The sequence below is a fragment of the Patiria miniata genome, unplaced genomic scaffold (genome assembly GCF_015706575.1).
Source record: "Patiria miniata isolate m_02_andy unplaced genomic scaffold, ASM1570657v1 HiC_scaffold_27, whole genome shotgun sequence".
Taxonomy (NCBI): Eukaryota; Metazoa; Echinodermata; class Asteroidea; order Valvatida; family Asterinidae; genus Patiria; species Patiria miniata.
Genome location: NW_024037066.1, coordinates 8,559,907 through 8,586,131, shown reverse-complemented (window position 1 = coordinate 8,586,131; position 26,225 = coordinate 8,559,907). Strand labels below are relative to the sequence as shown.

The 26,225-nt window shown below is 39.7% G+C and overlaps 1 protein-coding gene across 1 annotated transcript; it reads left to right on the top strand.

Moving 5' to 3' along the window:
* The first annotated feature begins 263 nt into the window (after window positions 1–263).
* Window positions 264–26,225, top strand: LOC119734380 (guanine nucleotide-binding protein-like 1). The gene is made up of 11 exons (XM_038207872.1): window positions 264–497; window positions 2,342–2,504; window positions 7,929–8,016; window positions 13,970–14,167; window positions 15,044–15,329; window positions 15,870–15,959; window positions 16,290–16,451; window positions 16,778–16,956; window positions 18,294–18,465; window positions 23,143–23,283; window positions 24,441–26,225. Exons 1-11 carry the CDS (start codon window positions 395–397, stop codon window positions 24,695–24,697), a joined length of 1,839 nt encoding a protein of 612 aa, XP_038063800.1. The 5' UTR covers window positions 264–394; the 3' UTR covers window positions 24,698–26,225.

The window sequence follows — 26,225 nt, the reverse complement described above, 5'->3', positions numbered from 1 at the left end:
CATTAATATTCAATCCAAACGTTATTTCTTACTTGTATCATCATCCTCAAATACATTTACATTTTTATAAAAAATTGAGCCATCAAACTTGCTTGACAAATGTTTAAAAAAACTCTCCAAATGTGTTTTTACACAGACAAGCATTTTACACACCCCTTCATCTTAATAAAATATTCTGTTTTGAGAGGTCATTCATAATAGATTAGCTGGTAATCTGTATCCTGTTGGTGTACGTAGCGTACAGATCACGCACCAGGCCCGAGTACCAGCAGCCTAGCCTCAAGTTAGATGTCAGAAAACTAGTACTTGTAGGGAACAGGGCAACAGAAACTCATCAAAAACCTCGGTAATTTGCATTTTTTTTGCGGCATACCAAGGCAACTTCAAAGCCGGGATGCCGAGGAAGAAGCCGTTCAGTGGAAAGCAGAAGAAGAAGCAGATTCAGGAGAAGCGCGACCGCAAAAAACCGGAGGGTTCTGGACAACGAACAAATGCAGGTACAGTAAATGTAACATTTCACTAGAGGGCGCTGTTTTTTGTTATTAATGTATAAAGTTAGCTGGCTGAGCATGCAGTGAGCATTTCATTTTGATAGTGGATATTTTGCCGGAGGTAATGCCGGCAAGCTAACGTTTACTAAAGGTTTGCCGGCGGCAATCCATATCAACAGAGGGCTTGCAATCATTATGTCAATGTCAAAAATTTTCTTTCCATTAATTTCTTTCCAATAAGGCAAGTTTGGGAATTTCCTTGATTTTTTTCAAGTCTCCCACGTTGGGCAACCCTTCACTAATTAGGTCAATTAACAGACACCTCATTTTTCCCCCTTTTTGTTTGCTAGGCTAAATATCAAAACGTTATCATTGTTCACATTATTTTCCATAATAGGGTTACCAGTCCTTCTGATTTGAGGCGTGCGATTGCACCCCCACGCCATCACACGCCTAAAAGCTTCCCGAGAAGTGCAAATAATCGCACGCCTGAATCCCTCTGTGCTGCACACCTCAGCAACATACATTTACGGCATAAATACTTCAAAATTTATGAAAAAAAAGTATGGCGGTGAAGAGAAAACGGCTTTAATTTTTAAACCAAGATGAATAGAACATACAACAAAAATACAAGATTGTTCAGTCCCAGCCTGGATCACAGAATCACTCGCCTAGAAAAATCACACGCCTAGAAAAAACACACGCCTAGAAAGATCACACGCCTAGAAATATCCAGGTGTTAAACGGATGATAAAGACATGGCTAGCTGGTCTTAAACACTTCTCCAGTGTCACAATAAAATGTGGACTCCTAAAAATCCAGTGCCTCTTACCGTTTCATTGGTTGAACGTTCACAATCCTCACGTAGGCATGCGCAACACTACAAGCGAGTCAGAATTTTATAGTTCTAAATTCAAAACGCAACGCCCCAGGTGCGTTCTGCGTGACATCGCGCAGAACATGTTACGCGCGCGTCAATCTCCATAAAAGGGTTGTTTACATCTTACTCGCCAGCTGAACACTCCATTATTTTGCTAGAGGGATGTTTCAAAAAGCATGAAGTGAACTTGTTGAACAAAATCGGGATTTTTTGAACGAATTATTTGAAATTTTTTTACGGATAAGGTATTTATGAATGGGAATAAATATGTGCTCGGTCGGTATTTATCACTCGTTTAATACCGCTTAGAGTCTGGGTGCTGATAATTACCCTCGCCTAATTATCAGCACCCAGACTCTAAGCGGTATTAAACGAGTGATAAAAACCTCCGGAGCACACATTTATTCCCTTATTAATACTGAATTTTGGCAAGACTACTTGAATAGGCCTATATCTGGAGACAAGGACAAGGTAAATGTGCGCAACGTTTGGGTATGATAGTAGCCATTTTGGATCGTTATTATGTCATCTAATTATTAAACATGTTAAGCTTTAGAAAATGTTATTGAAGTACATGTACATGTAAGAATGTGTTAGTAGAATCACCAAAATACATTTTTCAAAAAATGAAAAAATAACAAATACCAGTATACCCAAGTATGGGGGAAAATATATTTAACGGCAGAGATTAATGATTTATGCAAATGTATTTAGGGTCAAAATTAATGATGGCATCCACCCACATCTTGTTTGTTACATGTGGTTCAAAGAATTGACCTACATGTAGCATCGATGCCAGCTATTACCAAAAAATGTTGTGAACTTATTTTCTGGAGAACTTCTCCACATTTGGCTCGCCTACTATAAATATAGCACCACCAAAAATAACTACATTTCCTTGCATGTACTGTCATGACTGTACATGTCATTTTGACGTTGACCATACAATGTACCTGTATGCCCCTTCCAGCTATTTCGCATCGCTCCCGCCAGCAGAGCTACGAGTTGAACAGCAGTGAAGAGGAGCGCGGGTCAGGCTCGGACACGGAGTGTGCTGCCGGGGCCGGTATACCAGATGTCAACAAGTTGAACCAGCAGCCAATCAGCAACAAGAAGCAGCATGACCCCAACAGGTAAGATTACAAGTAATTGATATGGACTCTGAACAAGAACTATAGGGTGTAACATTCTCGACAGTAAAAGTTCAGTTGGATAAACGTAGTGCAGGCTGAGCAGTGATTGGAAGTGTCTGGGAAATTGGCAGTAAAAATTTAAGCCAGGCAGATTCCTATTTAACAAGGAGGCCTGCACTTTGAACACTGAGAGATTCCCTCTCAGTGAACACTGTAAACTCTTATCCTTGGTGATGTAGGGCTGTCCTATTTTGAATAATTAAGTATTCGATTATTCAAAACTGCTTTTGGTTGAAATCGGACTAAGCATTTGGGAGAAGAAGCATTTTAAAGGATCATTGGAAAGAAAAAGAAGAAGAGGAAACGGCAAAAATACAGTACGCCTTAGTCGTTCCGACTTGTTATGATACCTTTTTGTAACCGGATGTTGAAGGCAAGGCACAAATTTGTTTCTTTTGTACTTTTTTTTGGGGGGGGGTCAGAATATGCTTTTGTACTTGGCAACTTAGCGTCAAATTTGAATTATTATAGATATGGTATGGAAGATGCACAATAAAGGAAGGACTATTGCACCGGTAGTTTACAACTTATATGTATGTGTTTTGTGAACACAAGACGCCCACGTACAGCCACACCCATGATTTACGCATTCCCTACATTGTACATGTTCAAAGCATCGGAGGACATTCAATGTCGCGGTAACATTTACATACAGCATCAGTCATGAGTCCAGTGCCCAACATTATTCCACATGTACCATGTATAGACAGCTGGGCTATCAGATTATGCTGTGCACTGCGTAATTGAGTACGGCATAATTGGATGCACTCAACTGTGTATCTACTGTAATCAAATAGTGTCATGTTCACACTGCATCACAGACTTGCGATAACTCGCCATTCTATCCTTACACATCAGCCAAGGCTGTGTGTTACAGCCTGCATAATATTTCATCAACCATCATTGAAATTTGAGAGAGCACTACCAGTGCATCAAATACATCATGTATTTATGCATGTGTGTTTTACATTCCTGGTATATTTTTCAGGGTGTAAATCGTGGGTCGCACCACGAAGAGATATATCAATGTGTACAAAATCCATCCACCCGTCAAAATTTTTAAACAGGTGAATTCTTTTAAAGGTGCACTACATGTAGGTCCTGATATCCCCGAAAATTTTATGTTTTGGATTGTTTGCTTAGCCTATTTCAAAAATCTGGTTGAAAGGAAACCAACCTAATGTCTTACCGTTCCCGAGAAAAGAAAAAAAAAACCCGCTTGTTTACATCGGACATGACGGAGTACGAATACATTTTTCGTGTCGTTCTCGTAGCTCAGTGTACGATATACACGTTGTGTGTCTCGGGAACAGGGGTGACCAATCACCATCAATGCAAAAAAAGGGGTTTCTTCAACGTCCGCAAAAGGCGAACACTTCACAAATGAAATCACAACTAGCATCCAAACAGCTCGAATTTATGGTGTCGCAAAAGTGGACCCCGAAATTTGTTCTCGCACGCATTATACAGGAATAACACAAAAATGCCCAGTTTTGAAAGGATAGTTGTGTGGATGTTTATATCCTACTAATGTTATTTCCGATTAACATCATCTCGTTCAAAGCACATTTTGTAGCCCAATTGGGCTGTTCCAGGACCTAGTGTCCCTTTATAAGAATGTACATAGTCCAAAGTGCAGAGTGACATCTTGTGAAAATGAGCTGTGAAGATAAAGATACAGAGGAAAAATCTGGAGCACAGATTCTCAAGTTGAGTACAGTGTGAACGACTTCAAAGAATCTTGCAAGTGATTGATTTCATTCATATGAAACTGGATCAAAAAGGTCTCAGAAGACCTATCACTATTCTCTGCCACCTCTCAGAAGATTTTCTTAAAGAAGCAGTGCCCTCCCCATCTATTTTTTTTCCCCCGCAAACTCTCTGCGAACTCTCCCAGAGGCTTTATTGACGTCCATGTTCGGTGAAATAACATGGCAGGTTCTGTGTGCATAATTGCCCTACTTATAAAAACCCTGCATTCAAGCACAGGATATGAAATGAGTTGCAAGCTGCTTTCACAACGTTTCTCACATAAGAGCCCCCACTTTTTCCACCCCTGGGGGATCGGCCGGTTTTTAAAGGGAAAATACAACATTTGCAAACATCGAAAAATAAAACTACCAAGTTTTTGCGAAATACCTTAATAGGATGTTGGTAAATGACAGTCTAAAGCATCCTGTAAAATTATAGCGCCTGGTATACTGTCATTTTCAAGAAAAGTGGTATTTTTGTATCAATTTCCAACGCTGATCGGCCGATCAGCGTTGGAAACAACTGGCTTTTTTTCAAATACTGGCCCCAATTGACCATTGCACTTGTTTGCAATCGATTACAAACCTATGAACGGGTACGAGCCAGCTTGACTGGTTCCCTGACCTTACAATTCCCCAATGTATGTAAACTGCTCTGTTTCTTCTTATATGGAGTCAGGGAACCCGACTACAGGAAAATGATCGTTTTTCTTGGTTTTTATAGCATTTTCGAACCCAAAACCTCCAAAAAGTCAGTGTAACTATATTTGCTTTATATTTCGAACCCCCCAATTCCATCCATTTCTGAAAATTACAGCAAAAGCAAATGATGTATATTCCCTTTAAGTGCTTAGATATTTGTGGAATAGAATTTGTTTTACCCGGGTTCAAGTACAATGCGTACAATACCGGTATACAGGTACATGTACACTGTATGGAGTGAATGTAAGAGTTGTACTTTGAAAGGTAATGTTCAGTCCATCATTTGCAGCTATTCAAAATGTGACTGACAAAATTATTGCTGAAAAGCATGTATTAGTTTAAAGATAGTAATGGGACTAAACGTCCTGAGAAATTATTCTTTCTGGCATGCTGTCATTTTGAAGAAAACAATGAAAGAAGGCAATTGCCAACGATGCTTCAGAGGACGCGTTTTTGGAAATTTTCTGTTTGCAATGCGTTTTTAATGTGGCAAAGCAAGTGCAAACGTTGACATGACGCACATAGGCCTACTTCGCGTACATGTAGCCTAGCTACAATCAGCTGAATGAGAACGTGTCCCAAACACTGAATTTGCGGGTGCAATTCAAAACATGACTCTGCAACTTTTGATTTGAATATATACATTATGTACATGCACCGTGGGAAAATCCTGGCTCAAATGTGCCACATCCTAGCAAGTGGATCAAAGTGATGTGGTGCAGGGAGCTATTGCTGCTCCCTGTAGTCAGTGTGATATCAATCATTCATGAAAAGCACTCTGCTTCCCTGGGAGGTACATGTAGCCTAGTTGTAATACTTGCAGCTTATCGGTAATGGGCCGGGATATACTGTCGAGTGTGGAGATTACATCCAGTGATTCCTTCCATTGCCAAAATACAATGTTGGCTCAATTTTCTAGTTCTGCCTTGTCTGGGAAAAACACTTTGAGACTTAATAAAAACTGAAGCCAAATACTTACTTTGAAATCCTGAGCCATAAAATGAAATCAACAATTGATTAACTTTCCAAATAATTCAAATTTTGAATGTTTCAAATTTGGAACCACAATATTCATTCCATAAATTTGAGAATTCAGTTTTTTGTATATGTACATGGTTCCTTTTACGTGTGTGACTTACATGTACACGAAGTACGTACCGGTACACGTACCGGTTGTAAATTCAGGACACATTCTTCAATGCCAAATAACGCCAAGAGCGATTACATGTATATGCAAAGTACGAGTACAGTCTGCGAAACATTCTAAAATAATTTATTTGAAATCAATGTTATTAGGCCTAATAACATTCTAGGCATTACAGGTTAGGTGTAACAGAGACATAAAAAAATGGTATACTTTTGAACAGTGTTGTAGTCGAGACCGGATAGTCGGAGACCAAGACCGAGACCTGAAGATTCGAGACCGAGACCGAGACCAGCCCCTTCAAGGCGGACCGAGACCGAGACCAATATGGTCCGAGACCGAGACCGAGACCGAGACCGCTGATAATAAATAACAATAGTCGAAATAAAAAAAACAAGACACGTTATTATAGTTGAAAAATGTAACCTTTCTATTCACAAAGAATACAGACCAAATTTTGACCAGTGGCAATGTTTACAAATTGATACATGACACCTTACTTGAGCAAAAAGTAGTTACACTTAAGAAATATGGGCTTTGACATGTTGACACCCAATCGTGACAAAAGTAAAAAGTTCAAGGTAGATGTTTCATCTGTTATAGGAACTCGGATCCTAAACTCCACAGTCACCCCCTTGGTTTCAGCTATGACTTCTAACGGATATTTAAAGATGCAATTTTAATTTTACATTGTGCCTCTTTTTTCCTAAAATAAATGTAGGAGTTAACTTCTAACAAGAATTGTGTACTTGATTTTAAAAAAATGGGAGCTAGAAAATGTTGAATTACTTTTTAAATTTTTGTCATAGAATGTGGACTTGTACATGTAGACCCACAAGTTGCGAGGTGGTAGCCAGAATGTGCCAGATATGGATTTTTAATTTTTTTCTGAACGGGATTTTTAATTTTTGAGGAATAATGGGGTACTTTAAAATGAGCAGCCAGAAAATGGGGTCTCATCATACACTCTCATGGCAACAGTGAGTGGTAACTGGTAAGAGTGTGTGAGTTCAAAGCTGGAAAATCAGGTAGAAAAATTTACTTTTTCTTCAAAATACTGTCCCAAATTAAAGAGAACATTGTGTGGGGTCGAAAATATAACTAATTTGAAGCACCTCATTTATTATCAGAATACAAAATGCAAGTGATTACGCCCACAGGGGTGGGCTAAACTACACAATCCCCCAAAATGGTTGACCCTTATTGCATAAATTGTTACAAGTTTATACTTTGCTTTATGTGGCCGACTCAACAGATAAATGCCGAACTTGTTCCAAATCGTTCAGTGACTGGTACTGCTGCAGTTTTACATGTACTTTGGGAACTTTCCAACGTGCAGTCGAGTCCAAACCGACCGCGATATATAACAAGCTTGATCTACGGGCTAGCAAATGTTTTAAATAACAACGGTACTGAACGAAGTGAACACAAAGTAATCGATCGAGCTGTAAAAGCTACATATTGCCGGTCTCGACCCGAGACCAGCCAAAATATCGAGACCAAAGGGGACCGAGACCAAGACCGAGACCACAGCTTCCGAGACCGAGACCGAGACCGAGACCAGCAAAAAGTGGTCTCGAGACCGGTGTCGAGACCGAGACCGGTCTCGAGACCTACAACACTGCTTTTGAACCCCAAATTTATGGAATGGCCCCCCACGGACAATATGTGTCATACTGTTTAGGATTGTGGGATTGAGCTAATTGTCAATGCAGGTACATTTATACATGTGTGCTTTTGTTAAATTGTTTATTGATATTCCCCCAGGTTCCGTCTGCATTTTGAGAAGGATTCTAGAGCAGAGGTGGAGCGAAGAAAGAAGCAATCTATGCAGCCATTTGAGATACTGCCTGAGGTAATGCTATGATGATGGGAACTTATAAGAGGATTTGGGATTATCCCATGGCTTACTGCCATGCTCAGAGATTTACAAATTATGAACGAGCTGACTGTCTGTAGATCTCAGACAGTTTTGTCCATTTGTACTGTGAATAGGGTCAACATCATCATAGGAAATGTTGATCATTGGGATAAGATTTTTCAGACTTCTGTCCGATATCAGAATTTTAGAATCTGAGAAAATGACATTGACGGGCATTGCATCTTCCAGACATTTCATCCGCTTTGCAGACTTTTTAAAATTGACAATGTCATCCCTAGTGTAAGGAACCTCCTTAAAGTACATTGTACAGTGTACCATTAGCCATGATCTCACATTTTCATTAAACTGTAATACTGCTACATAATACTGCATGAATTAGTGAACATGTACACTGTATACATTTTCCCAAATACATGCCAAAATCCAATACCTGTTTTTGATCTAGAGTGAATTGATTTTGATACATTGTATGGCCCTGATGTTCTAATTAAATTGCATGATGTTGGCTCCAGCAAGCTCACATTTATGCAGACATTGAACTTTGCACTGCACTGTGGAGGATTTCTGTCATTCTGTAGTAATGTTTGAGTCTGTCTGCAGACTCCGTTTTGAACTTTGAGGTTTGTTTCTCCATGGAGTGATTATTATTAAATGTGGTGTATAAAAAAGGCAAGTAGAATGGCACAAACTTTAGCACCTTCTTGAAAAATACATGTACAAAAAAATGTAGGTTATACATGTATTTATACCATTCCCAGAGCCTTCAAAATCCGCCAGGAGCAGATATTAAGAGGATTCAGGAAAGTACCTGGCATAGCCTTTACATGGTTGCTTGTTGCCCACTTGTCACCAAGTACAAAGAATGTGCAATTGGTCTTCTGCAAACTTTTCCATTATTTTTTTTTTGGGGGGGATATTGTGATTGCTCTCCACAAGTAACAAGAAAATGAAAAGCATTATAAAAGCAGCTCGAAAGTCAAATAGCAGGTAAAAAAGTGGACAATGTAAGCTTAAAAGTTGGAAAACATTTTTTTTGCGGTCACCCAAAGCTTTGAACTGCCCATTTTATTAAAACGAAAGATAAACACAATATGACTTAAAGAAAATAAACTCAGACATTCCCTATCCATCAGCTCCTCACCTTGTTGCTGAAAAACAAACCATCAAAGCCTGTATCCTTATCAAATCATTACATGTTAACCAAATAAGCACCTAACAATTAAGAACTCAATTTGACTAGCTTTTTTAAAGCATGAGATAACTTACAAATGAAGACTTTATCATCAAGGTCATCATTGTCATCACCCTTATCCACTTACTCCGTGGAGAATCATTAGAACCTCAGATCCTCGGTTTAAGGTTTCACACCAAACAACATCTCTGTTTGTACTTGGCCACAGCCTCTCCAATTATTTGGACAGGGACACTCCGACTTTCACAGTCAGTAAATTTACTCACTGCATTGAAGCCATGATAGTGTGTTCCACTGCCTGACATTCTATTAAATTGCAAATTTTATTATAATGTCTTTGAATCTTCATTTTTTTCATCTGGTGTGCATTGCCTAAACTGCTTGAATGGCCAAGCAAAGGGCTGTGCGTTTTCGAATAATAAAGTTTTTGTTTATTCTAACTTGGTCTTTATCAAATACATGTACAATGTAAATTATGCGAATATTTGAAATGCGCTGATAGAGCTTACAATTTGCCTGCATTTTGTCGAAAATTAGAGCTTGTTAAAATTATATAAAGAACAGGTAGCTGAATGGCTGATTTTTGACCGATTTTAAAAAAGAAATTAAGAAATTGTAAGCTAATATTTCCCATGGAAGCTCTTAAATCATGTGAGAAAGCGACCTTCAACAAAAGTGTGGTAGTGGACAAACAAATCAAACCTGTCAAGTTATAGGATTCAAATAACATCGTGGACCTGTTTGTCATCTCCTCGAGACAGCTCACGTTTTTTGAATACATGTATTTCAATTGGAAAAAAATGTGCTATTCTGATATTCGGTTGATAATGGGATATTTTACATTCAAATATTCGATATAGTATAGGCCTACTACTTGATTGCTTCACAGTCCCACATGTCCCACATGTCCCAGTGCTGTGTAGTATAACACTCTGAATTTTAATTTGCCAGAGTCTCCGAGGGGATTCTTGACAGCAATTAGTATTAATCCTCAATATTGAGTGCAATAGGCCTATCATCTGCCCTATGGGAGTTTGTGCTACACAGCTCGTACTGAATGGCCACTGTGGATACATGTATGTTCATGTACATGTATTTGTGTATTAGGGGCCATTCAAAATGTTTGATGTTTTTAAATTGCGATATTTTTTTTCGAAATTTTTTGACCTACCCACCCACCCGGATTTTTGATCTTAAAATATTGATTTTCCATTCAATATAAAACATAACAAATGTCCAGTTCAGTGACAGCTGAATTTAGCTGCCGTCCGCATTGTATGCATGGAGGAATAAGAACCCCTCCATGGTATATGGTACATGTACCTTACCAACAACACGGCCCACTGGCAAATATAGGATGGAAGACAAGTGAACTCCCAGAATTGCAATTTTGGTCTTTTTATGTCAAGACTGAGTGATCAGTTGTGGATTGCTTTTCCTGGGGACAAATTTTTTCATTGATGCCAAAGGCAATGGATTGCAAATGTTGAAAACTCAGCAACTTGCAGGAGAGCACTACAGTACAGTCTTTGATTCCAAGATGAAGGGCCTAATGATTTCCAAATTGTCCTTGTACCGGGTAGTATAAAACCAAACAAAGCTGAAAGCACGGTTTTAATATTAAAAATATATATATAATTCTCATCCTGAATATATTATGAAATGCAATAAATTGAGAGATACATTTGTACATACAATGTGTAGGTGATGTACATGTACAGCAGTCACCGCTATATGTGCATACATTATACAAATATTGAATGCTTCGAGTGGTGTAGTAAAACTAGCCTCCTGAGGTGATCCATGGACCATTCTATTTTCCCGAGGCGAAGCCGAGGGAAAATAGAATGGTCCATGGATCACCGAGGGAGGCTAGTTTTACTTCACCACGAGATAAAGCATTCAATATTTGTTTTATAACACTTCACCCACAGATTCTGCTTGATTTTAATATTTTACATTATTTAAATCTGAACACAGTTGAAATAAACTTCAATTTCAATACAAAATTGGTGGAAAATGTATTTCTCTCTTAAAAACTAACCCTTCACGAAATGTTTGAACCCAAGTCTGCGGCGCGCTCTCTTTGGAATAATACGCACTATGCACAACGCGCAACGCGCACACCAGCATGCATTTGCACACAAATACCGCGCCGTGGAAATAGTACTTTGGTTGCTATGCGCATAGTACTTTGGTTGCTATGCGCATAGTACTTTGGCCGTGCACAGAAAGATAGCAAAAATAGAAAGTAACATGTGACTCGCTCTCGGCCAATCAAGACACAGAATCTGTGGGTGAGGTGTTATAATAGATTTTATTTCATATTTTGTATGTCATCACTGGTTTCAATGTGTACCGTGGGTCATCAATGTTTTCAAGAAATTGTAATATAGCCGTATCCCCTCTGAGTTATATCCATTTGCTATTTCCCAGGTTTGCAGCATCGCTAATAATGCTACATGTAGCATCGTGACTTTGCGCGTGCATGATCCCTGGCTATAGCATGTACATGTACACACATACATGTATGGCAGAGCACCAAAATGGCAATCTGGAGGTCGTAGGTTCAAACCCTGCTGCAGTCCATTTCTTTGTTCAACTTTTAAAAAAAAATATGAACAAATAAAAATCTAGGATGGCAAATGATATCATAAATCAAGTACACGTATGCGTAAAAATGAAAATAATATCATGTGCAAATGTTGGTACACCATGCATACCGTACATATGTACAGTGTACATGTGTCCTGGGACGTTGAGAGGCAAACGCTGGGCAACCCAAACATTTAAGCATCGTTTGCATATGTAACAGTACCAATATGTCAACACTTTTTTAAAAAACATTCTTAATCATACTATGTAGGCTACAATTTCAAGAGTTTTATGTACATGTACATGTACATGTACACGTGCAGAACAGAACAGTTCGCCAAAAGTTGGTATCACGTGACCACAACATCCAACTGGTAAACAAATGTCACACTGTCAACATGTATACCGTATCATCATGTGATACACAAAGCACATCCGGTAGAGCAGGGATCATACATTGTACAAATACATACGTAGGCCTAAACATTGGAGATGCACCTGCATGAGGTCTTAAATTCATGACAAATATTTACATGATTTTACAGACGTCATATGGTATCATGATGGCTATTTATTCATCCCGACTATTGATTGTGAACACTTCATCGTTGGACTGGAGTGCTTTTAATTCTTAATGATTTCCGTATTTTCATGACTTTTGTGAAGCAAATAAATAATTAGCCATGTTAGATTTGTATACTGTGTGAAAGGTGCGCTATTGAAATATCAAAAAAGCAAGCATGCATTAATGTGCAGTCCTTGTTGATGCCTTTCTGCTCAATCTTTCATGGCAATGTACCGGTACTATCAAATAGAGATGTCAAGTGCTTCTGAGCAAAAGCTGTGCTTTTGTCAAGTTGCTGAGCTGAACAAAATTTAAAATGTTAAGCAATTAACAAGGCCCTCAGGGATACACTAAAGCAACAAAAGGTCTTGTAAAAGCCCCATGGCATTATCAAATTACGGTTCCATGCATTTATTATGCAGTACTGCTAGCCAAAATTTCTGTCTGAATCATCTCTACTGCAGCATAAGTCAAGTGCGGTATCGTCAGTACAGTTTGCAGTTCACAATGTAACCATGCCTGAATGGTAGGCAACAAATAATCAGAAAATTGATCAAATTTGACATTGACAGAAAACGTGAGGCATTTACACCGGTTTACACCTTGACTTCATCTCTCTTTTTCCTCACATCATTTTTCATTTTTAATGTTGCAGTTATTGCAGTGGGCACGTGCACTATTTCATAAAAAAAAATATATCTTGATCTTGAAATGAAATCTTTTCTCAATTTATCACTTGAAATAGATTCATACATGGTGCCCAGGATAGATGTAAATCAAGGCCATGGTTGTCGCCACATAAATACTTGTATTTATGCACAAGCAAAGAGAGTGCAGTCATTTAATGTACATGTATGAGTCATACAAGTCATGATTTTTACAGTTAATGAAGAATATGCAGTGTGCATTTGTTACAAGGCATGTCAGGAGGAAGATAAATGATTTAAATTTATGCTTGCAATTACCGGTAGGAACAATTCACAATACCGCTAAACCATCGCTAGAAGGTTCAAATCCAGAGAAAATGGGGAAAAAGTCAACATCGTGCGACCCAGAACGGAGGTTCGCCACCATAGATTCCATCAAACATGTCAAATTACCATACATGTAGCTGGAGACAACTTTCCCTTAGGAGGTATACGCACTGAGTATAGAGGGTTCATACGTCAGTGAAGGGCAAAACCCAATATTGATTCCCTTTAGTTTGTTTTATAACCAGTCTGGGTTTGTTCTCTTGATATTCCTTGAAGATGTACGTTTACTCTTTTATATGTACTTTGTTTTGGGATTAACCACGGACATACATGTAAGTGAAACTGACTATGTGCATTGGCAATATTTTTAAAAAAGGTTAAACAAAGAAATTGACTGGAGTGGTGTTTGCACCTGGGACCCTTCGATTTGCCTCTCTGGTGTTCTACCAACTGAGCTATCCATCCCTGAACTATATCCAGTTGGTAGTTGCCCATGGTTTTAGTACTTGTAGCTTTTTGTGAGATACATGTACAATGTACATGTATAGTCTACAATCCGTATGTCATAGTCAACATTTGTCTTTGTACATCTCCTCACAGGAAGCCTTGGAGGTAGATCTAGGGGACATCTACCAGCCTGGCTCGGTCCTAGACATGCCCAAGAGACCCACCTGGAATTACAGCCTGAGCAAGGAGCAGGTGGAGGCAAGAGAAGAGGCAATGTTCCAGGAATACCTACACAATATCTTCAGCAAGTACTCCTCCAGACAACTCAGCTACTTTGAAATAAATTTGGAGGTAATAACAATAAACTGAAATACTGAATGGTAGGCCACTTTATACTTTATCCAGTAGACTGATGGTTCAAAGCAAGTACATGTAAACCTTCCAGATCTTCAAAACCTCTGACAGGTTATGCACTATAGTGCAGGATAAAACCAACAAAGTGTCAATGTTTTATGCATTGTCCATGCAGTACTATTATAATATTACATATTTTGAAGGATGAGACTATATGAAGTAGGGTAAAAGAAAGTGGAGCCAAGTCAGAATTAACTAAGTCTTGACGTGATGCCCCTTGAAACTTGAAGTAAAATGTACAAAGACTGCAGTTGGTCTCCCTGTGCAGTCGTGCGTCTTATTAGGAACGCTCCCATGTAAAAACGTGCAAAGAGATTTAAGGTTAACAAATCTCTTGGTTTTTTTAATTAACAAGTATTTCTGATTAAAAGTAAAGGCTTTACACATGAACAAAAAAAACCTGAAAGTTATTTTTGTGAAAAACATACCGGTAGACCGCTTTCTTGTATGGGTTTTTTTTGTTCATTATCAAAACAGCTGTTAGAACTTCTTTTTTGCTGAAACTGTTCTACAGCTTCTTGTTATATTGGCATAGTTATCACCGTGCAAATTTCAACATTACTAACAAGTTGGCAATTCCTGTGAAATGTTGTTCATCAGAGCACGATCCTTGTCTTCCAACTGACAAATTCAGTACACTACACTCATTACTGGGCTTGAGTTATGTTGGATGCACCAGGGTTCCTTCATGTTGTCAAAATAAAAAGAGACTTTTCATCGTCACATCAGAAACTACATAAAATTGTATAGATATTAATCAGGATGCAGATGCCTTATTTTCGTCCCTACTTTTTTCTCCTGCATCCTTGCCAGACTTGGAGACAGCTCTGGCGAGTCTTAGAGATGTCTGACATCGTCCTCCTCATCACTGACATTCGGCACCCAGCTCTCCACTTCTCCCCGGCGCTCTATGACTACGTTACTAAAGAGCTGCGACGCCATCTAATCCTGGTCCTGAACAAGATAGACCTGGCCCCGCCGTCACTTGTCGTGGCCTGGCTGGCGTACATGAAGGAGCGCTTCCCTGATGTTCATGTCGTCCGCTTCACCTCGTTTCCCCGGGAGAATCTAACACCCAACAGCATCGATCCGGGAAAGGGTGAGTTGGTCTTTTGATTGGAAGTAAGGGAAAGTGATTGGAAGATGATGAGGAGTTCTATCAGCCTTTGGAATTTGTTGGAATGTGGTGAGAATTCATGCAGTTTATCTGCTTCACCTCATGTCCCAGATGTATGTTGATCTTTGGGATGGGGAAGTATGAAGGGGTTTCGAGGGGTTCAATTGATTTAACTGCTAGAAGGCTGGAAATTTAGAGGGGGGGTGTTTGGAGGAGAATCTGGGCTCGGAGGTATCATTAGGAGCTTAGTTAGAAGTTGTAGGAAGGTAATGTGGGATTCAGTAAACTTTGGAGCCAGTTGTCTGGAAATTGTTGGAGTTTGTGAGAATTTGTTGGAATTACCTAAAGTTTTAAAAGCAGACAGTTGCAAGACTTCTGATATTTAGAATGTACTTTTTGTGGTTCTGACAAATTTCTGAATAGATAAGGGGTTTATCAAGAATTGGGGGTCTTTTTACTACTGCAAATGCTCCAACAGTTTCTGCTTATGGTACATGATTTGGATTTGTACTTTTTTAATAGTGTTACATCGCAAGAGACGGAAAGGTGCCTATACTGCAGTGGGTCCTATGCAACTACTCAAAGCCTGCCAGACTGTTTGCCAAGGACGAGGTAGGTAGAACAAAGGAAATGAGGCAAAGAGACAATAACTCTAGGAAACAATCACTTTTTTAAATCTTAAAACAAGGCCAAGCATAGTTTCTTACAAAGCAAAATTCATCTGTGAACCATCCACAAGCAATCTACATTAGGCTAAGAAAAGATACTCTGAGCTGAACAGTTTTCTGCACTTGTTATAAATTGTAATAGCATTGAGCTATGGGGTCTGAAGCCAAAGTCTGAGTTGAAACCGAGGTTTCAGAAACATCCATCCATTGTTCAAATTGGCATTACACATCAAATGTTATTTCAAAATGCTTAACATTAAAATCACATGTACAGTGGACTTAAGCAGTTGGAGTGAAAAGATAGAGGCGGAGCTTAGAGGAGAGGAGGGACTGGCAGCCAAGATCATTGAGAGCACCGAGGCCGAGACAGTACCCGACACCAGCTTCTCAGAGCACACATTCTTCAGGGATGGGGTGCTGACGATAGGATGTGTAGGTAGGAATTCTTGATCATTGTCTGAGAAATTGCCAAGTAACTTGTACAGCTGGTCACAGGATTTCGACTCCATAATCTGGAGCCGACTTCAACAGTCGGGTATTTGGGTTTCCGGTTCCGATGCACACCCCTAAATATGAGTCTCATCAAAAGGCAACAATTTTGTCGTAAACCTAGTATAATTAAGCTCTAAATCCCTTCATGTAAAAAAAATTACAAGTTTGAAAAATTGTGAATATTCGCACTTGTTGAAAGTTATAGTTTAAATTCTAGAAATAAGTTTGACCTTAAAGTGATATTTTGTTGATCTGCTTTCCATTCTGTAGGTCATCCCAATGTGGGTAAGTCATCGCTGATGAACGGTCTGTGTGGCCGGAAGGTAGTCAGTGCATCGCGCACGCCAGGCCACACCAAACACTTCCAGACAATCTTCTTGACACCCACCGTCAAGCTGTGTGACTCCCCTGGATTAGTGTTTCCCTCATTGGTGGATAGACAACTGCAGGTCAGTCAAAGTAGGAGTCAAGTTTATTGTGGTTCAGACTGCATGGTTATGCTTTAATAATGTAATGGCCTTCCCCGTGCTCTTCAAAACATTTCATTTTTTTTCCATTAATAAATATCCAACTGGTACAATGTATATATTCTATTTCAACCCTCCAACCCCCCCCCCCCCCAAAAAAAAACCTCCTTTTTTATTCCTTATGAGAATTTCCACAATCCTCTGAAAAAAACGATGTTTTGTTTTTGACACTGCTTTGCAGACAGTATCCGGAACAGTAGCTTTCCGTATCCTCCAGAACGTAACACTGTGCATTATTACCAGTGGCATATTTGTTGAACTGGAAGACAATAGGGACATCAAACTTAAGGAAAAGAAGTGGAGCATTTAGCTGGGTTGTACAGTCCCAATTAAATCTAGAAAAAAAGTAGTGTTGAGGTTTGGAGGATTTGGAGTTGTTTTTGTATAGCTTTTTTAATAATAATAATAACAGAGTCTTATATAGCGCACGTATCTACCAACAATTAGGTACTCAAGGCGCTGGAAATTATGTCAATTATTAAAGAAAGGTAAATAAAGTTTATGAGAAATATGAGACCCATTATGTAGCACCTTATAATGGTTTACAAGGTGCTGCGGCGCACATTGCAGCCACTGCCAGAAACACCGGGGCAAACCCCTTCTCTTAGCGATAAGTGTTACTGGGTTCTTTAACGTGCATTACACAACACACGGGACCTACGGCTTTACGTCCCATCCGAAGGACGAAGCAATAATGGTAAAGTGCCTTGCTCAAGAGCATAAGCACCATGTTCCCACGGTTAGGATTCGAACCCATGCACCACGGCACACAAGTTGAACACCGTAACCATTGGACCACAGCGCCCCAAAACTTTGGTGTTGGATTTTTTTTATATTTTTTATTTTGCTTTTTGCTTTCTTGCTTCAGTTTGTATCAACTGTCTGGTGTAGGTACTTACATCACAATCATTAACCCTTACCCTGCCAGACACAACACATTGCATCAGGTGTAAAAATCTGTGGGACCTTCCTGCACTGAGCCATCGACTCCAGTGCATTATAATGGCTATTGTGAAACAATGAAAGCTAAGTCCGTGAATGCCACAGTCATATCCTTCTGCAGTTGCTGACCAAAGACTCTGAGGACGTTTGGCCTTGAGACTTTTGACCTTATGGATCTTCCTACACTGAGCAGGCTTGTCATTTTTGACGAGGGTTCTGAGCAGGGTTACTAGCCAAAACATGGTGTGGTGGGTTAGGGTTGAAGTAAGAAAATAGATAATGTTTCACAATATCCTCCCTTCTTGGTCTGGTTCCAGATTCTCTCAGGCATGTTTCCCGTAGCACAAGTCCAGGAACCATACACAGCCGTGGGCTACCTGGCACAGAGGGTCAATCTCATACCCATTCTTAAGATTAAACATCCACTGTACGGGAGCAAACCCAAGGAGGGAGAAACGGAAGAATGGTCAGCATGGGATATATGTGAAGGTAAATATTACACTTTCAATTTCCAGCACCCTACTCCAATTCCCCAGACAGAATTAATCTTATTGCGTAATACAACCTTCCTATGTTCTTCAAAATTCTCTACTGTGGAAAACCCAATGGGGCATTCTTTGCTTACTTTCAGTGGCTATCAAGTTACATGTAGAATAACAGTGTTTAAAAATTCTCTACTGTGCAAAACCCAATGGGGCATTCTTTGCTTACTTTCAGTGGATATCAAGTTGAATGTAGAATAACAGTGTTTAAAACTTGTATAAAAGTGCATAAAAAGTATAAAACTTGGTCTATGGATTCCTTAAATCATGTAAATCAACAAATAAACCACAAAAATGTCAATTGGTTTGCAAGGAATTGGGATGCTGCCAGCATACTGGCATAGGTCTTGATTGCTCCATTGGTGGAGCACTGGTACGGCACAGGGGAGGTCGCAGGTTCTAATCCTGCTACAGTCAATTTCTTTCTTTAACCTTATAATTGGTAGATTCCTCTATTAGAATGGTCGAGAACATTCTCAAGTATATTTTTGGGTACTCATGCTTGTATCAAGCCTGTTTAATATGACGATATTTCACGATACATGTATTTCAATTTTATTTTCATATTGGAAATCGTATTGATCTCTTAAAAAAAATTTGGTATATTGTGGAATTCGATATGCCGAAAAATATTGTAACATCCTTTTGTAGTACCGCTTTTGTAACCACTAAAATAAAGCTAAAGGAATCCCATGCAAACCGCAAACCATAAATTCACTCCTACCGCATGGTTCTTACCTATTATTCGGGCGGAACAAAGTAACTAAGGTACGTAGGGCTGAGTCAATTCGAATAATTGAATATTCGAATATTCGACCTTCCAATCGATCGAATATTCGAATATTCGGTTATTTGGCCATTCCAAATTCCCTCAAAAGCAAAAATATGCCATACATGTACATGTAGTCAACGTACGTGCGCACGTCAGCATGCCATGTATGATTTCTTCACAGGTAAGTCAGGTATTTGACAACAATCAGTTGTTCTTCTGTCGTCAGTAATTTAAAGATTAACAATAACCAGAGAAGCTAGAGTGAAGGATTCCTTGTTTGCATGGGGGACGTATTAAGCCGTGAACCCCAAACACGGCGGGTGGCGTCAGCTATTGTGACTCTCCGACCCTTAACTCGCAAACAGGAACCGAGCATATCTATTACTGGAAGCTTCTTGAAGTCTACAAAACGGTGTACTTCCTAGTCACAGTATTGAGGATAAAAAAATCACTTTTATAATAATAACTCGCACTTTTGTCACCAAGAATTGAGGAAATGATTTTATATCATTTTAAATAAACTTATTCTCAACAACCAAAAACTCCAAGAAAAAACCTATATTATAATGTCTTTATTCAATGAAATATGGGTCTTTAAATTGTAAATGCATATTTAAGTTTATGCAAATAATGGGCGTGGGCGCGGCATACACACGCCCCAGCTTGACACGTGCAAAGCAGTATTTCCTTGTTTGCCCACAGGGGATGTATTATAAGCTGTGTACCCAAAACACGAAGGGTGACATTTCAGCAAAAAAATAAAATAAAAAATCGCCAGCCGAGCTCCGGCGGGCGCATTGTTGGCGGGCTAATTAGGGCACAGGTGCGCTGACCCGGTTCTTTTGTCTGGCTAAGTGCGTGCTCTGGAGATAACTTTCTAACAAATAGGCCACTAAAAGGTTTGGAAATTCCAACTTGCAACATTTTGATACATTTTGTCCAGCTGTGGTTTTCTATGCTGGGAATCAGGGTACGGTGCGGTGAGTTGACCGCAAAGTCTGTCTGGCGAAATAAAATGAGAGCTCTTTTGAGTTTGAAATCCTCTCTGTTGTCTGCCCTTTTTCTTGCGTTTTGCTCGACTTGGAGGACATAAGCCAGAGGTTCCCGCTATTATTACTGAAAGTATAATTGCTGAACTAGTTTTTGAAGTGTTTATGTATGTTTTATTTGTGCAAATATTGGGTGCAATTAGCAGACTAACCCAGCGAACAAAGCTGATGGACAGCGAATGAAAATGTGTTCGATAAAAGGGTGCTCTGATCAGTTGAGAGAACTAGAATATTTTGTACACGTATTACGGAGGCATTGAGGCGAACATCTAACAGCCATAATAAATTTACCCCTAAAAGTAAACAAGAAATTCTTTTAAAAAAATCCCAGAGTCCGTAACGTAAATGAACCAAGGTTTTCAAAACGTTTTAATGTAATGTTGGGGTTCATGACAAGTTTTCTACAACACCGCCACGTGCTGTGGGCAGCATACTGCGTGCAAGGCGATTCCCTATAACCATGTGCATTCGACACGATTGAACAGGCGATGGAAAACTTTGGGGGGAATTGGCTTCGCTGTATCAGTGTAATGTACCGCTTCTTGTGCGACCCTGTGTGAGCAGAAAGTCCTCAAAATAAGTACATGAAAACAGAAAATACAAAGGCCCAAACAGAAAAAAGAAATCAAGTTCTTTGCATGAGATTGCAGAGGCCTTCTACATCGATGTTGACATGCCATTTTCGCGATGTCAATAGCCGATCCAGTAAGCCCCTCCCACTGCGCACGTGGGCAAATTAACACGTGCTCCTCTCCAATGCCACGCTGCATTTTCCTATGCTGCACACATGTACATGTAACACCAACTTGCCAGGATCGCATCGGGGAAAACAGCGGCGGTTTTCTTTTGAAAGTAGGGATTGTAAGTAGGACAACAACAAACAAAAATACGGACAACGGAAACATTACTACTCATGCTAGAAGTTTGATATGAAAAGGTGTCAGGAAGTGTTTTGTGAAGACATGAAAGACAAAATGTCTTGTTTATCTTGTGGGAAGCATCAGCGATTGGTGTTGCAGTCCGGCGTTAAAAAATTGGGTTGGCTTTACTGCAAGCACTCCCAAAGCAGAAGTAATATATGTGTGGCATTATTGCTTGGCATATATACAAGCTACTTTTATGGGTTTTTTTGGCAGCAACTTGAAACTTAACTTTGAGAATACACTTTTGTTGTTAAAAAAAAGTTTTTTCCACCTTTTTATTTCATTGCATATCACCACCGAATATTCTTATTCGAAAATAAATATTCGAATATTCGATTATCGATCGAATAACCGAATATTCGAATATTCGGCACAGCCCTAAAGGTACGTGTATTGGATTTTGCATCTTCCATGCAGTACAAACCACACAATCCGGACGGTCTTTCAACCAGATTGTTCTCAAGTTTGCCTCACCATGACCACGCTGTAGACCATTATTACACCAAGTTAAAACTAAATCACACATTTTCCCGACTCATTCTTTCCGTCTCTTCCGAGCATGTGCACGGACACTAAACACTTGCTTCGTGGCAATAATTGCTGATTAGTTTTGCCGTAAGAAAGAACAGGTCCTTTCTACTGTGCCAAGCTTATGAAATTATATATTTCCAGAAACCAAAAAAACGTCAAAAATCCAACTGTTCAATGGAGACTTTCGTTGAAAAGAATTCATCACTTGAAATGTTCACTCTATAAACGGATCCATTAATCTTGTAAAGGGGTGCTTCACCCTCTTTTGGGAGTTAACATCGTTTTTCGAATAAATTCTTTACAAAAAAATTATATTGTGAGTTTGTAACGATGAAGAACCTTTCTGAACAAGGAAATGTTTCGGACTCCATAAAAAGTATTATTTGTAATTTTGAAACAGTGGTGGGAAATACTGGTAAATTGTTCTCAAGGAAGCACATTCTTGACCGCATAGGGAGTGGGCTGTACACGTATGAATGCACGTGTAGGTTCATACATACAATGTAGGAATGCCATCAGCGCGTACTGCCGGTGACTGTTGAATTGTGGGTTATTTCAAAGCTTCTCTCGCTATGTCATACACGACCATGGTTGTACCATTGGTGAGAAATCCTTGGTCGTTTATTTTTCATGTTTACCCTAATGTCAAAAATACCTCTGGGAATTGGGAATATTGAACATTTTGAAGGTAGCTTACCAACATGTTTTACTACTTCATCGCGTCTTGAAAAAGGCTAAACTTGACTTCGTTGGTTCCAATTGCTGCTGCTTATGGCTCTAGTATGGGTTTTACCTTTACATGCACAAACCAGTGATGTAAAATGGCTTCCTGTATGCCCGCCGCGCCACGCATTGCGTGCTACCATCGTTCTTTATTTGCACATTTTAATCAAACATTTCAAGGTAAATTTTTACGATTTTGGAATGTGGAATTTGTTTTCTAATTAATTGGCAAAGTTTATAAGACAAGTCAAATAAAATTGACGATTTTGTTATGGACATACAGACTATCGGGACAATATCAGGTTATTTCACGTGGCTCTCACAATGCAGTGGTGACTTCGGTGTAATTTTTTTATTCAATTGTTCCATGAATGGAAAAATGAGGTCATCACGATAATATCGCCATATCCGATTTTTTTTTATTTAGAAATGAATGGATATCGAACAGGCTTAGCTTGTATTCATACACTCATGAGAATGTATCTCTACTCAAACTCATACTCCTCAGGAAAAAAATAACTTGTACTCTACTCATGAAAAGTACTCACACCCATACGTACACTCATGGCAAAGTACTCTTACCCTGTCCTTGACTACGGTACACCACTGTTTTTTCCCACTGACAGCATGGGCTGAGAAGCGAGGGTTCATGACCTCCAAAGCAGCCAGGCATGATGTCTACCGGGCAGCTAATAACCTACTACGATTGGCTGTGGAGGGGAGGCTGTGTCTATGCATGAGACCGCCAGGCTATACCAACCAGAAAGGTAAGCCTTGGGTGCATTTCATGCCCCTATTACTGGAAAATTGATCAGGAAACATACAAACTTTTCTTAGCAACACACAGGTTACAGACCAAAGTGTCATCTGATCAATGTTGTATTACTTAAGTCAAGGACTCAGACTCAAGTCCATCTCGAGTTGCAATTTTGTTGACTCGGACTCGACTTGAGTCACATCATCTATAAAGACCCAGACTCGGCAATACTGACTTAGACTAATGACTCATGACTTGTTAGTAAAATAATTTTATCACCCAAGAAATAACTTTATAAACACAATTCCAAAGTTGATTTTCCGAAAGAAACAAATCAATAGCGAATAACATTAAGCAGACAGACCCTACAACACAGTCTGTTAAAGAGTGCGCCCCTCACTATTTACTGCGACAGCTTTTCACTTACATTATGGGCTCTGTGGGCAAGTACCCCCTCACCGGCAAGAAAAGGAGAGTTGGGGGAGACCATCGGGAGGGACATTCGAAAGCATCACTGATGATGCCTGACGCTCATGCTAAGACGCTATGGCTTGTGCACATTTACATGTATAATAACATAAGTCGTGTGTATTCACGCACTTTACATGTTCAAACCAGTATGCACTTGCAGTGTGTCCTGTCCACAGAGCTCTCAAAAGTACTAAATAAATGCGCTCTCTTGTTGGCGCACGGAGCCTATAGAGTATATTTATGCTAAATCCGTATCCATGCACTCATGACTAAGACACGGACTTAACCAAATGATTTGAGACTCAGACTTAGCTCAAGTGACTTGACTACAACACTGCATCTAATAGGTATCACTGCTGACTGGTTTCCAGGTCACGTTGCTTGGGCCACGTCCATTGAGCTGCTAAGCCAAAACACAGAAATTTTCTGCTTAGCAAAAGCTGGTTACCTGCCAAACAGTCTTCAAGTGTAAATTGCTTGTGACTGGTACTTCGCTCATTTATTTCTTAGCGCAGCAATTTGCTGAGCAATATTTTCTACTGAGCAGTTCAATAAAACTTGGGTCCTGGCCCTAATCTGATTGTGTGTGCACAACTTTAACCCAAATCCATCTTGCTGCATTGAGGATGTGTCTCACAAGAGATGGGATTTGCATGGGAATATTCAATCTGTGTAATTGTTTTCTTTCTTTTTCAGAGCAATGGGAGCAACACCCAGAGACCCTGGAGATTTCCAAGATCCAGGAGCAGCACAAGCAGCTCAATCCAGAGGAAATTGACCAATCAGAGTTCACCAGCTCCGGGGGCGAGGAGAGCGACGCTGACATCGAGAGCAACGAGGTGGAACGAGACACGGACACCCGCAGAAGACGGAGACGGAAGGCAAGAGAAGACTCGGAGGGGGACAGGCTCGTAGCGACTAGTAATAAATTTGCACTGCTGTCTGCTGAGTGATGACAATGATGCGTCATCGTGGAGATGGCGAAGGGAAGATGCACAGATTGATGTGCAATGAGGCAGAGCAATCATCAGTGAATGGTGAAGTAAGCAGCTTGGCTTACATTGTACTTCACAAGTGATGATGCAATGTTGAAGGGAAAATGCACCAAGGGACAGTGACGAGTATGTTTGAATGAACAGGAAATGAAGGAATATGTTTGTGTTGAATGGAAGGTTGAGTTTGCAACGTTTACTGGCTGGAGATGGTTGGCGGAAAGGGACAAGGTGTCTTTAATAAAGAGAGAGATGGGAACCACATTTGTTGAGGGAACATTTGTTTGAATTTCCATCGCTCGCTGTCAAGAGATGATGCAGTATGGTGCCGTAGATGTCCTTTTGGGAGCAGGAACCAACACTGAGAATGGAATCGAGATAAGACTTCAAAAAGTCAATCAAGTTATTTGCTGGCACTATAGAAGCACCCACCTTCCTTTAGCTATGTAACATATTGAATTGATTGACTTCACCAAGTGCCAATCTTGCATACAGACATTGGCTTTGATTTGTTGTTGTAATTAACACTTGAATTGGAATCATTATCACTCTTGCCAAAGGAACTTTTGTTGTGCTTGTGTTCCTAAGTTGTGAAGCAGATAGTTTAACTTTTCTTTATTTCTCTGAACTGAATTCTCCATGCTTGTTGATAACGATGGGGTCAGTGTTATTTTCAATCCATTATAAAGTATTCACAGATTTTGAGATTTTAAATGTTCGTAACAATTTTTTGCCAATTAGCACAGGACATGATTGTCAAGCACAGTTGGAATATAAGGTGCATTTATAACAAAATGGGGTGCTGATAAGATACTAAAGAGCTCATGTGGAAATATGCAAAAAAAATGGAAGAGGGTGATACTTTTTGACACCTTTATTTGTGTTCGTTCAGTCTGGACACAGGAGCAGAGTTGAGACATACTCGCACGTACACGTTGGCAAGTGAAAAATGCATGAATTTCTTAGGACAAATTTTCAGCTGAATCAGCCAAAATTGTAGCATGTTCCCTTGAGAGAAGCGCAACTGAACAATTGCAACATGGCGCAAATGCATTGATTGTTAATCATAAACAGTAATATAATACATTTTTTCTGGCAGTATTGTTGTACATGGAACCATATCGCATAACAAAAATGCATAGAGGCACATTGTTTGATATCGGACACTGTTCAGCACAGCTAATGAACTAGGGCAGGGATTTCACGACCCACTCTAAATTGGTATGGCTAGGCTTGGTTATTCCAGCTTTAATAAGCTGTGCAATGCATTTATGGGTAGTACGGGAACCAGGTACCCTTAGTGGAGTAAAACAAGGCTACCCGGGTACCCGTAAAAGAAACCCAACCCCAACATTCAAATCCTGGGAGTTGGTAACGATAACACTGCCATATGGGTGCATCATGCAGCAAGATACAAGTGTGTACAGTACAGGTAAAAGCATTTGCAACTTAAAGATGCATATAAACGTGAAATCTGTTGTATACAAAA

What these genes read in the sequence shown, in the direction of transcription:
- LOC119734380 (XM_038207872.1), top strand. Translation starts at nt 395, where the DNA reads ATGCCGAGGAAGAAGCCGTTCAGTGGAAAGCAGAAGAAGAAGCAGATT. An exon ending in ACTTTGAAATAAATTTGGAG is followed by an intron (nt 14,168 to 15,043) that starts GTAATAACAATA and finishes CATCCTTGCCAG; the next exon opens with ACTTGGAGACAGCTCTGGCG. An exon ending in AGCATGGGATATATGTGAAG is followed by an intron (nt 18,466 to 23,142) that starts GTAAATATTACA and finishes TCCCACTGACAG; the next exon opens with CATGGGCTGAGAAGCGAGGG.